The 16,258-nt window shown below is 31.7% G+C and overlaps 1 protein-coding gene across 1 annotated transcript; it reads left to right on the top strand.

Annotated features, from left to right (window-relative positions):
- Positions 1 to 267: 267 nt before the first annotated feature.
- On the top strand, positions 268 to 14,219 carry LOC132924123 (chitin deacetylase 1). Its single transcript, XM_060988231.1, has 7 exons — positions 268 to 554; positions 4,948 to 5,123; positions 5,558 to 5,707; positions 6,591 to 6,690; positions 7,611 to 7,932; positions 11,531 to 11,797; positions 13,113 to 14,219. The coding sequence occupies exons 1-7, from the start codon at positions 494 to 496 to the stop codon at positions 13,672 to 13,674; spliced, it is 1,638 nt and encodes a 545-aa protein (XP_060844214.1). The 5' UTR covers positions 268 to 493; the 3' UTR covers positions 13,675 to 14,219.
- Positions 14,220 to 16,258: the final 2,039 nt, after the last annotated feature.

Here is a 16,258-nt window from a genome sequence, read left to right on the forward strand (position 1 = left end):
TCTAAACGTATATAGCAAAAAATAAAAAAATATATATAAATTAATTTTTTTGTTAACAACGTCTGATACAGTAATATTGACCTTGTATATGTTATTCAGACTTACATACCATGTATTGATAAATTCGCACGTCGATATATATTATAATATTATAAGCACGCAGCAAGACTTTCACGACTGTTGCCCGTTCAGTGGCTCTACCTGTCGGTACGGCGACGAGTGTAACGCCCCGGTGAAATGCGTCCCGGCGTATATAAGACAATAAATTGACGCGCCGCAGCCAAGTGTGAAACCGAGTCTTGTTCCGTCCGTCACTGTTGCGGACAGTCGTACACGTTGATTTTCGAGAGACATATAAGAAAATATCATATTGTTATAATTCACTGATAGTACTGCAATTGAAATTCCGTTTAATTAGTATCTGTCCGGCAACGCACACGGTCGTGTGCAATTTGTTTGTTCGAAAGTGATTGTGCGCTCGCATCAGTCTGTCATGAGGACTACCATGTCAATCTCACTCAGGCTCCTGGCGATCGCATGTCTGATCACCTTTGGTAAGTAACTAAATTATCGTTATTAAATCATTTCTCACATATTAATATTATATACACTATACGTAGCAGGTATTAGCTGCGTCGTATAATACCGCCGTCATATTATATGATGGGTATTGCAGGAGGTTTTTCCGGCGAATTCGTTCGTTGGACATTATGTCGTACGTCGTATATTATAATATATATAAACAATGGTCAAATAATTTTTTAAAAAAAGGCGTCTAAGTCTCTCGGTTAACCCACTGATAGAATGTTTTGTAATGTGTTGGGTGTCATACAATATATATATATATATATATATTATGAACGTTACAATCTTTGTCGAGGGTTTTTTGCAAATAATAACATTCAGCAGTGCCGTATAAAAGGATGTACATAACTGCGTTTTTGAAAGGCATGTGCACTGCTGAAGTATAGGGTAATTTTTTTCTCACATGTTGAAACACACTTTTTCCTTGTATTTATAAAAAAGAGGATATATTTTTAATTTAATTAAATGAACTTATTTTCTTCTAAAAGATATAATATGCGCTATGTTTATAATATTACAATAGTCAATTTTTTTTACAATTATAAATCATATAGCCGTTCGGCGTTCGGAGGAGAGTTGATTTAAAAATTGTAATCTACTCGTATGTATTATTAGTCACTAATTTGCTTATTATAATTTCCAAAATAATAAATTCAGTTAGTTATGAGACAATTAACAATTTCGTAAAAGCTCTCAGTCAGTAAGCTTTATTTATGTTCTAATTTTAACTTGTATATCGTAATTTAGGTATACATATATAATATGTATGTTTTTTTGTATGTGCACACGCTATCATTGAAAACTACTCGACGTTGTATCACTTTTATGTTCACGTGGAAACAATAATAACATGTCCATATTAATAACGTGTAATTATTATGAAATTCAAACGACATAATAATATAATATGTAATGTTGTTATTACCGATATAGTACAGATACACGCACGAATACGAAGACTATAGGTTGCAAATAGTTGAATCATAATACGATGACACGAATAACGCAATGTTTGAAGTGTTACTCAACTGCTTAACGAGTAATTTACGTAGGCATACTATTATACTTAAATTTAAAAAAAAAATGACCGCCTATTTAAGTTCAAAGAACGATGATGCGTAGGTTATTCGTGACGCCCACTGAATAAATACTTATAAAAATCAACTGAAATCGTAAAAAATTAATTCGCTCAGACTAAACTCCATTGTCGTTGCAGGACACGCGATGACATGTACTTATATAAGCATAATACAGGGCCGTATAGATGTGTGTGTGTATGTGTGTGTGCACCACGTACGTCGAGTTCCTATATAGTCTAAACGTATATGTCATTGCCCCACTGGACGTACTATAAACAATTTGAGTTACGATCAAAACACTATATGTTATAATATTATTTATTACATATTATGCTCGCGCGACAGTAGATATCGGATGATAGATAATAATAATGGCCGTGGGCGACAACCGTGTCTAAAGATGATTTCACTCGAATTCCCGCAGCAAAATAGGTGCGCACATTATTTAAACTATACGCACAGGAATACGATTATCGCGACACCCGGATGTTATATCGTGTAGGTTTTCGTCGCTTTTCTTTGGACCAGCGTGCGGTTTTTCCTCGTGCGTCGTAAATATAATATATGTGCGAGCAGCAAGCCCTCGAGCTACCGATGACACGGACAATATTTAAAAAATACATTATATCGTCCCGATCGACTCTCCTGCTTCACCCCAACTCCATCATGTTCACTTCTACGCCGAAGGGCGCGTGATTAATTATCGATCGACCGGCGTGTATACCGCACGAGATCGGTTTTGATTTTTATGATTTCTAAACGGTAATACAATGTTTTCTCGACATCACACTTCCCGATTATCATTCACGAGTCGCGTCCGCCGATCGTTAATGATATCATTTCTTCTCTTTATCGGCCTGCACAACACGTATAATAGTACTATATACGTATATTGCTCGCGCAAGGAAAGGGTCCTCGCGCACGCGTCCGTCGTCAAAACTGTCACGTCGTTGCGTTAAGATCGGACACGCGCGTATATAGGTGTATATATATATATATATATCTACACGTAGAAAGTAGGACGCGCGTGTACTCGGAGCTTTCCCCCTCCCCCCACATCGCACATTCCCCGTCTACACTTCCTTCCTTCCGATATATGATTATATTTTAACAAGACCGCACGCAAAATAATATATACCTACGCCGTGTCCTGCACAGACTCTGCACGCGAGCCGTTTTTAAATTTCGTCCGACCCGGTCGCGTGAAAGTGAATACATTATCTCGTATAGCGCAACAACAACAACAACAACAGCAACAACAACAGTATATAGTAGTAATACCCATAAGTCGTAATTTGTGATCCGCACGTACGATGACAGCGATATATGTAGCAGATTGGCAGGTATACATAGGATTTGTAGCCGAACACGTGCAATGTAACAACAGTAGGTAAACCATGTCGTCGTCGTCGATGACGTGCGAGCGTAAACGAGGTCGTGCGTGCACGTTCCAAGTTCATCAACATTACGCGGCCAAACCGACACCGGAAGGTATTATACTCGTATTATTGCCGCACATATCCATCATAATATTATACGCGACACGGGTACGAAACGATAAACCATTCGCGTGCCTTATTACCTATAAGCACACATACATATTATATTCCGTGTAAAGCTCTGACCCCGCACACGCGTATCCGACCGGATCCGACGTGATGGTAATATTATACAGATGCGCTTAAAATGAGCGTTCCGACGCACCTACCGCAATGCCGGCCGCCGGGTCAAAGCATTTTGAACGCATAATATCCTACACATATTACACAGTGCACAGAGGTACACTACGCTACGAACACGAAGGACTGACCCGACTCGCAGCAATAGTTGTTGTTCTTCTCGCAGGCTCGTTATCGTCGTCGTTAATATTATAAATATTCGCGTTGGTAATATTTTCGATTCGAAGATTGAATTATAAATAAATATTAGCCTCGGCAACGAGAAAGAATAACCGTTCGGAACGAAGTAACGCGTCGACGAATATAATATTATGTAGGATACCCGACATCTCGGTTAGCGGGTTCGTCTTGTATTCTTGAATCGTGCAATAACCATATTATACGCGATGTCCAAATATTATTTATCGTTGATTTATAGTTTATGTTCGAAATGAGTTTCACCCGGCAGTTTGGTTGTGAGGCAATGCTGCATTTTTCATAACCACCGCCACAGCTTTTTATATTTTAAATACTTAATATAATATAATACCTACTGTAGTATATACACACTGTAAACGTGTACGATAAAATACTTATTAATATTCTAAAATTAAATTATGAAATTATGATCAGTAAAAACCATTAATTTACATATCATAATTTAAGCATAAATATTTTTGTAACTTCATACCTTAATCCAGCTAATATTTACATACATTTAATGTTTATGATAATTTGTAAAATAATAAAATAAAAATATTTTTTCAAATCTATTAACAAATTATTGATTATTATGAATAAGTAGGTAAAGATTTTTATTCATAACATTATAGTATTTTTTATATCTTAACATTCGATGGCAATGTCCAACTACATTACTTAAAAACATAATTTACCGATTTATAGCACATTAAGGTTATTAAATTAATAATATATTAAACTTTAAAGGTTAGATGCCATTTTCTAAATATGTGTAATAAGTGACATAAGATTAATAAAATGTAAATGTTCATAGTTAAGATATTGAAACTAATATAATATGTTTGAGGTAGGTTAGAGGTTTTATAGCAACTATTTGCTTGCCAAACGTTGGCAGTACATATAAAATATATTTACTATAACATTTTGAAATGAATTAATCAGTATTCACAAACCCCGATAAATTAAAATTTACGATAATGGGTTATCCACATATTATAATATATAATTTAATTATTGATAATATTATAAAATATTCTTCAAGTCATAGGTAATAAAATCGTTTAATAGTATGAAAAGATTTTGAAGACAATTATATACCTACTTTACAAATTGTAAATTACAATTTGTAGTATTAATACAAGTATAGATTAGTAGATATTATGATTTTAGGCAATGAACAAGAATTAGGTTAAATATAAAAAGTTTTTGTTTAATCAAACAATAAACTATTTAATATATAGCCATATAGGTAGGCAATGTAATAATACTACTTCATAATATGAGTATCTATTTAATGTAAATTAGAATACTTAACTCAGTCTGTTCTAAAAATTAAATTTGTTTTGATTTTCTGATAAGTTAGACTAGTAAGAGCTACACTATTGTTTTAACTAATTATCAAATTTGTCATTTTTTTTTCACAGGATCTTGTGATTCGCTATTGTCTCGTATTAAACGTCAACAAGCGTCAACAAGTGAACCAAAAAAAGAGGAAAGTTTTGAGATCGAAATATGTAAAGACAAAGACGCAGGAGAATGGTTTCGGTTAACTGCACAAGATGGTGACAGCTGTCGTGACGTCATTCAGTGCACATCATCAGTAAGTAAAATATTACTATTTTTTCCAATGAATATGGTATGGATATATCATATATATATATATATATAATTTTAGTAGTTTCAGTGACCCATAAATACTTATATTTAAAACGTATTGATAGTTATCATAAATTATAATATTACTCATACCGTATAAACTGCATGTATGTTAATTATATACCAATTATACCATAAATTATACAACTTGGTTTTTATTTATTCGTTTTGAAATTAAAAAAATCAACACATTTATTATATATTTATAATTTATATGTATCAATATTTTGGTCCAATGTTTGTAATTTGTATAGCCCAATCTGAATTTATTAATCAATAAATACCTCAAGTAATTAAGGATTTTACTTGCATATTATACGATTTCCGGTCAAATAATATATCAGAGACTTTAATGAGTTTAATTTGTACATTTTACAGGGACTGCAAGCCATTCGTTGTCCTGCCGGTTTGTACTTCGACATAGAAAAACAAACATGTGACTGGAAGGCCGCAGTAAAGAATTGCAAGTTGAAGAATAAAGAACGCAAAGTCAAACCTTTATTGTTCACAGACGAACCATTGTGTCAGGTATTAGATAAAGGATTATTTTTTGTATAGATTTATAGTGCATATATTATATAGTTATATTATTGTTGTACGCATGCGATTTACGATTACATATTATTATAGATAATGATAATACGTTAGATAATGATAATGCAAACTATTATTTCAGTTCTGCATTGATGTTCTGCATTGATGTTGAAGGTCTTTCAGTGATTAATCCTCGAGTTGTTTTTTAACTCGATTTTCAGAGTTAAAATTAGATTTAAACGCATTTTATAATGATACGACTAATATTAGATACGCACTGCTGTATTATATTAACAGGCATTTGTAAATATACATTTCGACAACGATTAGTGTTAGTTTGAACTCTTCTTCGAATATTATTTACATTTAACATAGATACAGGTAAACACTAAAATATCTGCATGAGAAATATGTCCAAAACACATTCACCCAAGATTCGCAAAGTTCGCATATTTTAAAAAAGATATGCCTAATAAATTATTTGTAATAATCGATTTAGGTGATCATTATCGTAAGTTTTACAGATACTTATAAGCATTAATAAGAAAATAGTGAAATTTACGGCACGTCCATTTTGATACATTTTTTTTTTATCGTCTTGATGCAATATAGAAAATAATAATCTTAGTTGTTTCAAATTTTCATCAATTGTTTATTCCCGTGGAACAATAAAGCATTTAAAAAAGAGTTATCATTTATGGTGCCGCACATAGGTTCTAAAAGCATATACCTAAATAAATCATTAAAATATTTAACTTTTAATCAAATATGATTATTTTGTTTGCATATATTTTATTTACATAGAAAATACACTCACTCGTGTTAAACACATTTATATACATATTTTAATATACCTTTATATTTCCCATTACTATAGGACGGAGAATTGTCTTGTGGTGATAAGTCTTGTATTGAACGAGGACTGTTTTGTAATGGTGAAAAGAATTGTCCCGATGGTTCAGATGAAAATTCTTGTGGTTCGTATGAATTAATAATTACTATTAAACGAAATGAGTTATCTATAAAATCATAATTATTTTCAAATTGGCAAATAATAATAAAAACAATATGTATTATAACTTATAAGATACGTATGGCACATAATCATTAGGTCTTAGTATTTATAGCTGGATACTATTTTAGGTTAAAAAAGAATCTTAAATCAGATTTAAAGTTTGACTAAATGAAAAATTTAGCAATATTTATTTCAAACTTATAAATTATACATTTCCATCATCTGATTATTAAAAATACGTTTGATTAATATAATGTATTGACGCCCAGATTGTAAAAGTAGAAAAATGTTTTGTACATAACATAAATTATCTATTTGTACTATTCGTAGTTAGAAGGACTATATATATATATATTGTATATTTGATCTTTATTTAATCTTTTCTAAGTTATTATTTAACATTCAAATGTATTTCAATTTCTATCTAAGCTATAATACATTTTTATTGGTGTAAGAACTTGATAATTGTTCTAATAACACAACGATTTATTTCACACAGCTATAATTTTAAATTTTAAATCGCACGCTAGTATATTTTTCTGATTATCATATTTCGTTTTAAATTTAATTTTTGACATCATATGAAATTATTTATCTTTGAAAAAAAAATACTGATTGCCTAGCTAAGATTATTGAAAAAAATTATAATTATTATATAGATATGAACTTTATTAAAAAAATTTTATCAAGTGCAAGCTTACAATATAGATACGGTTGTACTAGTTTTTTTTTTGTTTTACAAAAACTATAATACATGACATGCTAAAAACAATATCACATCGTAGCCTTGCCGGGAATTTGAAAATTACTTTATGGTTCAATAAGCTCTAATTACGGACGTGGTAATTATTTAATTAAATTTCATTTTTTTTTTATCTATAGATAACGATAATGATCCTAATCGCGCACCGCCTTGTGATCCAGCCGTGTGCGTTTTGCCCGACTGCTTCTGCTCCGAAGACGGCACCGGAATACCAAACGACTTGCCGGCCAAAGAAGTCCCTCAGATGATTACGATCACCTTTGACGATGCCATCAACAACAACAACATCGAACTGTACAAGGAAATATTCAACGGCAAACGCAGGAATCCCAACGGCTGTGACATCAAAGCCACGTTTTTCGTGTCGCACAAGTACACCAACTACTCGGCCGTACAGGAAACTCACAGGAAAGGTCACGAAATCGCAGTGCACTCTATAACGTACGTACTATATTATTAAATAAATGCACCTAATACCTGTACGCGTACATGTCTATGCACTTGTTCTTACGCGAGATTTTCGAAATCCATCGCTACGGCGACGTTGTACATTCGTCCGAGTCGAACGAACGTGTTTCTGTTCCGGTTAAATAATATTATTGTGAAATAGTTGCGAATAAGTCTGGATAGAAACACGACGGCACAATAATAATACATAATTATGTATTATACATTATGTTATATGAAATACCTACAACTTGGGTATATCTAAAAATCAGGTTCTCTCTCGGGACGACAGATTTTTTCAGACGTTCGTAATTCGTATTGGTCTTTTAATCAAATATTAAGATTCAAACGATAGTAGTTGTACGCGTTGTCTCGCCGTGTCCGTGTTATGTATACGATTTAAGATAAATGTATTCATTTCCCTTTCCATTTGAATGCATTATAAGCTGTCTGTACCGGACTAATATAAGATAACCAAACCGATACAATATTTTACGCGATAGAAGTAGTATGAAATTTTTGAACAGTCGTGAAAGTAAGTATACCAACAGATAAACTGGAAAGTAAAATCCATCATGTAATAATCCGGTAGGTTAGGTACCTAACCATAATTAATGCGACTAAAGAGAATGGAATCGATTCGGTGAAAAATCATTATTTATAATAATTCCAATACGGATAATAGGTAAAATTAATAAAATAATACTATACACGTGTCGGTGTAATGAAACATCATCGTTTTTATTTTTTTCAATAATATTTTAATTGGCGAGTAAAATTTCAAATTTGAATTAATGGATTTAAATACCTAATAAATAATTGGCGGCGTATGCATAGGTACTTAACACACTATATGATGATATTTCATTATGCATTTAATTGAGTAGGACGTGTTATGCCGCCGAGGACGATACCAGTCACAATATTTAAATATTTTCATAAAATTTCGATTAAAAGACCGATGAAATTCTTTTTTTTTTTTTATTATTATTATTTAATTTAATTTACGACAAATGTTCACAAGGACACCTTCTCATCGGCAGTTCGAGTTGCGTAATCCAAGTGCACGAGAAATTATATTATGTACCCATACACAATACTGATAATATGTAATAGCATTCCGATCGATGTGTCTGCCGATCACAAGAATGTCGAGAAAATGTTGTATCCGTTTGCATATTGAAATAATACTGACGGTAATGTGTTTGTGAGAAAACCGGTATGAACATGTCAGACAAGTTCTTTTTAGCGGTCTATTTTCTCATTTCTGCTAATCTAATGCTAATGGTTTGGACGTAAGTGTCAAAAAAAATATATACATGTATATATCCTATTTAATATTATATTAGGTATACTTGTATTTTTCAAACCTGTACAACTTGGGCGTGAGGAGTGTATTGCACAAGTGCACAACACATTTTTCAACAGATTCTATTCGTTCGAGATTTTAAACTACCAATATTTTTTTTTATTTTTCCCCTTTTTCCGTGAATTCAACACGATTTAATACGCACGTTTCTCGATTGTTCTATAAGTTTATAACACAAAAAGAGTAACACTCTTTATTTTTTTCCTAAAACATATGATGGGAAGGAACACCTTACCTATTACCTATTATTATTATTATTATTATTCAAAACAACACACGATAAGTCTTTGAAATTAGTTGTGTAAAATATTATAATGTGTGAAGCGTGTGTGTATCGTGAATTTAGTTGAGTTACGAAATTTTAATTCGAATGGATACCTAATTGAAACAATTTAAGCTATTAGAAATTTAATTTAAAATAAATAATTCCAAAATTGGTTCTTTACACTATAAAGAATTTAAAACTGTCACTGATAAACAATTATTAATTTCACATTATATTACTTAATGAGTTATAGTCATGTTATTTTAATCACTATCTTTAATAATAATTTTAATTTTTATACATTTTCGTCCTTGTTTAATTAAAGTACCTATATAATAGAACCTTTTGTAGGTAAAAAATTATATCTTGATTTTTTATTTAATTAAACCTTTTTCCGTAGTACATTAACTTTGTATTAACATTATAATATAATAATAGCTTATGACGTATACAATCAAATAAATAATAAACCTTGATTACTTCAGATTATTGATCGATCAATCAACTCGAAGTGAACATATAATTATAGAAGATGCAACCATTTTTTTAAGAAGATACTTTAACTAATGTTAGAACACGCACGTTGACATCAACATGTGACACCTATCAAGGTTATAACAATTCGTATAATACATTTTTCACTGTCAAAAAAAAAAAAAAAATTGCGACAAAAGTAATTTTATATTGTGTATACCTATTTCCTTTAGTACATAAATAACTATTATTAGTATCTGTTATTATTCTGTGAATTGAAATTAGTTTACTGTTTCTTGAATATTTATCGATGTAGTATTAAAATAACGATTATAGAATGAAACTTTCACAGAATTTTCAACTATAAACATTTTTATACACCTAGCTACCGAAAATTCTATATTTCTATGTTGATGAACTAATAGATTATTTTTCTTCTATTTATTGATAGTTGATATATTAGGTAGTAAACATTATCTCAAAAATCGATAATCAATGTTTAAAAATTTCATGTAAGAGACAAAATTATAATATTTTGAGGTTAATATATAACGAATTATACCATTTATAAATTCACTAAAAAGAATAAGAATACATTAGTGAAAGACGGAAGATAGAGGTTTATTAGGTCACTGACATAATAAGTAAAATTCAAAGTACCTATATATAAAAGTAACTTTTATTTTCATTGATCACGTCATAACTCGTTAATTTGTGGTTATACTGGTTTTGTGGTCGAAACGTCATAAAATTAACCACTAAAAGAAAACGTAATTTTAAATTTTAAAAACGTCTAACGTAGATAGTGGGATAAGTACCTGGTACCTACACTATTTTCTTACAAAATGTTTAAGTATTTTTTTTTATAAATTCAACAGATAATACTGAAACTAAACTTTAGCGCATTGCATTCGTAGGTTTTATTTGGCTCTAGATACTGCCTATACTATAATACTATAGTATTCATAAACAAACAATGTTGAAATTTAAAATAATTAACTTTCTTACCAATATCAATAAACTAATCGATTAGATTCGTGTTTTATGTTGGCTATTTAAAAGCAAACAAAATCGTGTTTGTATAATATATAATGCGATCACACAAGTCATACATTTCAATGATTATCAAAAACTTTTGGCAGAAACGTTTCGCGATAAAGATAATATGTAGGTGCCTAACTAAAATTCGTTATTGCTCACGACTGGTGTCGAATCATACGCATATATAGAAATAAAATGATGATGATATTATGAAGATCCCTAAAAAAAATGTCTCGGCGAATCATTTGTAATTTCTGCAGACGAACATTACACACATAGCGTAAATACAAATCAATTTTTTTGAATCACGACCACACAGTCATCATATACTCGTATAGTCGTATATATAATGCAATTTTAAACCGAATGTCTTGTGCGAAATGAGATTTTCGTCTAAAACTCTAAATGATCGTTACTTATTATTTGTGTTTGCGTGTTTACAGGCACAACGACGACGAACAGTTCTGGAGCAACGCCACCGTCGAGGACTGGGCTAAGGAAATGGCCGGTATGCGAATAATCACCGAAAAATACGCGAATCTGACAGACAACAGTGTTGTCGGTTTGAGATCGCCTTATCTGCGCGTGGGTGGCAACAATCAATTCACCATGATGGAAGAACAGGCTTTCTTGTACGATTCATCGATCACTGCACCCCTATCCAACCCACCTCTCTGGCCGTACACCATGTACTTCCGCATGCCCCACAGGTGAGAGGCGTACCTATATACAATAAAAATGTAACGCTGTTATTAATCGTCAGACGACATTTTCTTATTTTATCACCGTCGATGAAAGTTTATGTAATATTATATTAATAAATTATTAACGTTTACCGTTTATCGGACAGCGAAAAACCTACTCATTTGTCAAATGACATACCTACTATTATTATTATACGCTATTGTTTTATTACTTCCGATAATTGTGTGCTGTAAATAGTTTCAAAGCATATAATATATAGTTACGGGCAGAGTGACTTATATTGACGTTGTATAGATGTTCGGGAGATGTGCAATTTTAATTTATTCGGATTGTCTCCGTGCCCCGGGAAGGGAGGGGAAGGTTTTGTGACCAAAGCGTGATGTGGTGATTTTAAGTATTCTATCCGAGCACGCTCATTACATGTTATTTTCTTACATTTCACACACGTATTTCAGGTACACGACCTGATGTATTATATAACAATTCATAATATCTCACTACTACTAATAATCGTCATATTATTATTTTTGATTAGGTACGTATACTACTTACCTCCATATTTTCTATTCGGTAAATTCGTAAATTTTTCGATTTGATAAATTTTGAAATTTATTATAGTAATGCAATTTTATCACTCATCACTATCGCAGCACTAGAATAATTTTGTTAAATCATTATGATTAATACTTTTAGTTTTTTTTTTAGTAATATATTGCGTCAGCGTCATATAATAATATAATGTCATGTTAAATATTTAAATTTGAACTCGCCTTTTGGGTACAACATTCAACTTGTTGGAGTATCGAGATTTAGAATAATCTATATTTCGATTTGGATAGTAGGAAGTAGAATGGAATGTTAAATTTCTAGTCGACCATATAGATTATATACTGCAAGTATACAAGATGTTATTCAATCAGCGAAAGTCGTCTAGTTTCAAGGACTAGCGGGCGTATTCTGTACATGATTTTAAAACAGCTCTATAATAAAATTGTAATTTATTATTTTGTTTTTCATGAATGAATAACATATTTAAGATCAAAGTTTTTTTTTTTCATTCAAGCATTTTCAGACTATTTTCAATACGTTTTAACGGTCGATCCGTACGATCTATATTATAATATTATAACGACCAATCGCATTTAAGGTTACCGGTTTGATGACTGCAATACTAAATTACTAATAATACTATTATAGTCGTTACGGCGAGCATTCTTTACCGGCTCGACCTATAAAAATGAAAGCATATCGATTATATTATATAGTTTGTCCGCGTGGAATCAGTTTTACTCACAGCCACAATGTTTGATTCTCGTATAGATGTCACGGAAACTTGCAACACTGCCCGACTCGTAGTCACGCCGTATGGGAAATGGTGATGAACGAACTTGACAGGCGAGAGGACCCCAACTTCGACGAATACTTGCCCGGTTGCGCCATGGTTGACTCGTGTTCCAACATCTTGTCCGGCGATCAGTTCTACAACTTTTTGAACCACAACTTCGACCGGCATTACGACCAAAACCGCGCGCCCATGGGTCTGTACTTCCACGCCGCCTGGCTGAAGAACAACCCCGAATACCTGGACGCGTTCCTTTTCTGGATCGACGAAGTGCTGGCCAACCACAACGACGTGTATTTCGTCACCATGACGCAGGTGATCCAATGGATCCAAAAGCCGAGAATCATCAACGAGGTGAAGAACTTCGAACCATGGAGGGAAAAGTGTGTGGTCGAAGGACCACCGGCCTGTTGGGTACCACACTCGTGCAAGCTGACCAGCAAAGAGGTTCCCGGGGAGACCATCAACTTGCAAACGTGCGTCAGGTGCCCCAACAACTACCCGTGGCTCAACGACCCCACCGGAGACGGTTTCTTCTAAGTCACACGCACATTGTTCCCCGATCTCACACGCCCACACTCATTAATCGAAGAAGAATTTTTTTTACAATCCAATATATCATAGTATATATATATATATTTTTTTTTGAATTTTTATTATTGCTATTATTTTTGTTTTACTTATTATTCTTTTTTTTTGTTTTTTTTTTTATTATTATTATTTTATCTGCCCGCCGAGACAATGCGTCTCCGTCATTATTCTTATCCCAAACAAAATTATTTAATCAACAGATTTCTATAGGTTCATTATGTGTATCGGGTTTCTCAATTAACTGTGATTGTTGTTGTTTACGACGTCGTCGTCGTCGTTCAAACTACACGACTATACATCGTCAGCATTATGCGACGGCATAACGCGTGTTACTTATTTTATATTGTAATAATCGTCAACATCGATATTAATTAATTTTTTTTTACTTTGATTGTAAGAACTTTTTTCAAGAAAAAAAAAACAGTTAGGTACTTTTGTAAAAATTAATGAAACGTTGTATCTATAGATAGTAAATAAATTATATTAATATTTAATTGTCTCGTGATTTTCAATGCAAAGCTATATATTATGATTGTTTTGTTTTCATTCTTCCTAACTACAAGTTACATAAAATAATACAGGTAAGCCTGAGTGTCTCGGGTCTCTCATAAGTTTAGAGTCATAAATATTTCATAATATATGCAAGTGTAAAAGATAAAACCAATAACACTGCAAGTACCTATACGAAACATACGCACGAATTAGAACAGTTAAAAGTGCCTCTAAAATCTCAAAAATACATAAACATTTTAACCTAGAACCTTTATAAAGTGAAAACAATGTTAAATACGTATACCTAATGTTGAATTAAAAAAAATAAAACGTTGTACCTGTACGACTGTTTTTAAACGACTTCGGTACCCATGATGTAAATATTTTTACTTTTTCCCGTATTAAAATAATTATACGTAAGTATAAATGTCATCGATTTATGAACATGAGTCATCGTTTTGAAAATATTATATGAGATTTTTTTTCTCGAAAAGAATAATATACACATTCTCTTTTACGAAATCGATTTTGTGTTTAGTTTTTCTGAATTTATTCATCAGAATTCACGGCGAAATGTTACGAACAATTAACAATGTTATTAAATCAATTGTCTTTGGAGAATATTCTCAAACAATCGCACGCCCTCGTCACGTCGTGTGTATAAAATAAAACAATACTTACATCATAATATTAATAGTATATTTATCGCAAAGGGTAATTAATTTTACTTCTCGAGAATAGCACGAGTGACAGGTCATATACAATGCATACGTATTGCACACTATACATGTCTGATTTAGTTTGATTTTTAATCGATCGAAATCATCAATATAAAAAAAAAAAGACTACGGTTTATTATTCAACGAGTATATTGTGAGTATAATATTATCGACAAACACGGACGAGGAAGAGCGGCATAATAATTTAAATAAGTATCTGCACATATTTCTTATAATTTGTGAGGCACTAGTCTAGATAAAATATAATATATAAATCATTATATAGGTATATGCCACATTGCCACGTATATATGATATATCTATTGTTTTATTACGCGTGTACCTATAGCCTTGACGGACGAGGACTTTTTCTCGGCGGCAACCCCCCGTACATTTCCGACGAGAAAACAAAAACATTAATCTCGATTTGCAAAACAGTACATAGTTCATAATATAATACGACAATTAATTTAATATTTCGAACTCTGCTCATCGCTATAATATAATCGATAATATTTTATGGTCAGCGGAATTGTACAGACTTCCGAAAAATAATAAACACGCCCAACCATAACCGCAGTATTTCTAATTAGTAATTTCTTTTTATCGCTTATAACGTACTATTGGATTTAAAAAAAAAAAGACATCGAAGTACCTAAATATCAAGTTATAATATTAAACGATAAATAATAGTTTTTATAGATAAATTATTATTTTACGAGTGAAATAATATTAATATTAATAATTAGCTATATCTGTAATATACGCCGACGAAGACCAAACCGCAGTGTCGCTGTATATGTATATTGTATAATGTATATACTAAAAATATTGAAATGTACAATGGTAAAAAAAAACCAAACGATTATGTCGACTATGATAATACGTAATATTATACAATATATATTGAATAGTATTGAGTATTATCGCATGCATACGTGCGGTGCAGGAGTTATACTGATTACTACATTTCTTGTTATTTAGATTCTATATGAATAAAGCGTTCAATATTTTAGTCTTACAACAGTGACAGCTAAATTTTTTTCTACACTTCATGGGAAACTTTTGAATGGTCCGAACAATATTTTATACGTATTAAGGTTTTATAAAATGATGGTGATTTTCAGTGGTTTTTAAAAAAATTAAAAATGTATGTTTTTCATTTGCGTGTTTGTTATACTTTATAGTATATTTAAAAAAAAAAAAAATGCTTCAATCTTCAACTTTGATGAAGATTTCTGGCATTATACTTTTTTAATAACTGGAAATAAATAAAAAATAATATGGAAAACGAGAATATTTTTGAACACCCATTTTCAATA

Source organism: Rhopalosiphum padi, chromosome 3 (genome assembly GCF_020882245.1).
Source record: "Rhopalosiphum padi isolate XX-2018 chromosome 3, ASM2088224v1, whole genome shotgun sequence".
NCBI classification, from domain to species: Eukaryota; Metazoa; Arthropoda; class Insecta; order Hemiptera; family Aphididae; genus Rhopalosiphum; species Rhopalosiphum padi.

Bases quoted from the DNA above. Each gene is read 5' to 3' on its own strand.
- LOC132924123 (XM_060988231.1), top strand. From the start codon at position 494: ATGAGGACTACCATGTCAATCTCACTCAGGCTCCTGGCGATCGCATGT. The intron at 5,124-5,557 runs GTAAGTAAAATA...TACATTTTACAG, and splicing joins TCATTCAGTGCACATCATCA to GGACTGCAAGCCATTCGTTG. The intron at 5,708-6,590 runs GTATTAGATAAA...CCATTACTATAG, and splicing joins CAGACGAACCATTGTGTCAG to GACGGAGAATTGTCTTGTGG.